Genomic DNA, 487 nt, shown 5'->3' on the forward strand with positions numbered 1-487 from the left:
TTCTTTTTTTTTTTTCTTTTTATTCTGAATTTGTCCTGATTAAGGGGGAGGTTGTGCCCACAGGCTCTCAGCAGAGCACAGAGTCTGAAACTCCAGTCCCTGAAGCAGCGGAAACTGCGGATCCCTTGTTTTACCCTAGTTGGTATAAAGGCCAAACCCGGAAAGCCACCAGCAACCCACTTTGCACCCCAGGGAGTGAAGGTCCGGGGCAAATAGGGTCTCCAGGTTCTGAGAATTCGAATGTGCAGATGGCAGAAATGGCAGACTCTGCAGCCAATGAGAGGGCATCAGTGAGTGGTAAGGAAACTAGTTCACCTGCAGCTACTTCTCAGGTTAGTGTCCATGATCTTGTGTCCGAACGCTTTCTCATGTTCCCTACAGTCCTGCTGGAATAGGCCACAGCAAGACAGGGCTTTGAAAAAAAAAAAAAAAAAAAAAAAAAAGACCCTTGGGGGGGGCATAGAAACAACTGATTCTCCAATGCTGG

General features: G+C 47.4%; 1 protein-coding gene across 6 annotated transcripts in view; it reads left to right on the forward strand.

The window, feature by feature from the left end:
• Trim55 (tripartite motif containing 55) overlaps window positions 1-487 on the forward strand; it is a 64,531-nt gene that overhangs the window by 43,634 nt on the left and 20,410 nt on the right. For 4 of the 6 annotated variants that reach the window (XM_004637523.2, XM_023722377.1, XM_023722376.1 and 1 more), the window contains one exon: window positions 45-332. The exons of 1 other annotated variant lie outside the window; for it this stretch is intronic. In XM_004637523.2, coding sequence (XP_004637580.1) covers window positions 45-332 — 288 coding nt within the window. The remainder of the gene's footprint in view (window positions 1-44; window positions 333-487) is intronic. One more of the 6 variants, XM_023722378.1, reaches the window with a different exon arrangement.

The sequence above is a fragment of the Octodon degus genome, unplaced genomic scaffold, assembly GCF_000260255.1.
Source record: "Octodon degus isolate 3935 unplaced genomic scaffold, OctDeg1.0 scaffold00091, whole genome shotgun sequence".
Lineage (NCBI taxonomy): Eukaryota > Metazoa > Chordata > Mammalia > Rodentia > Octodontidae > Octodon > Octodon degus.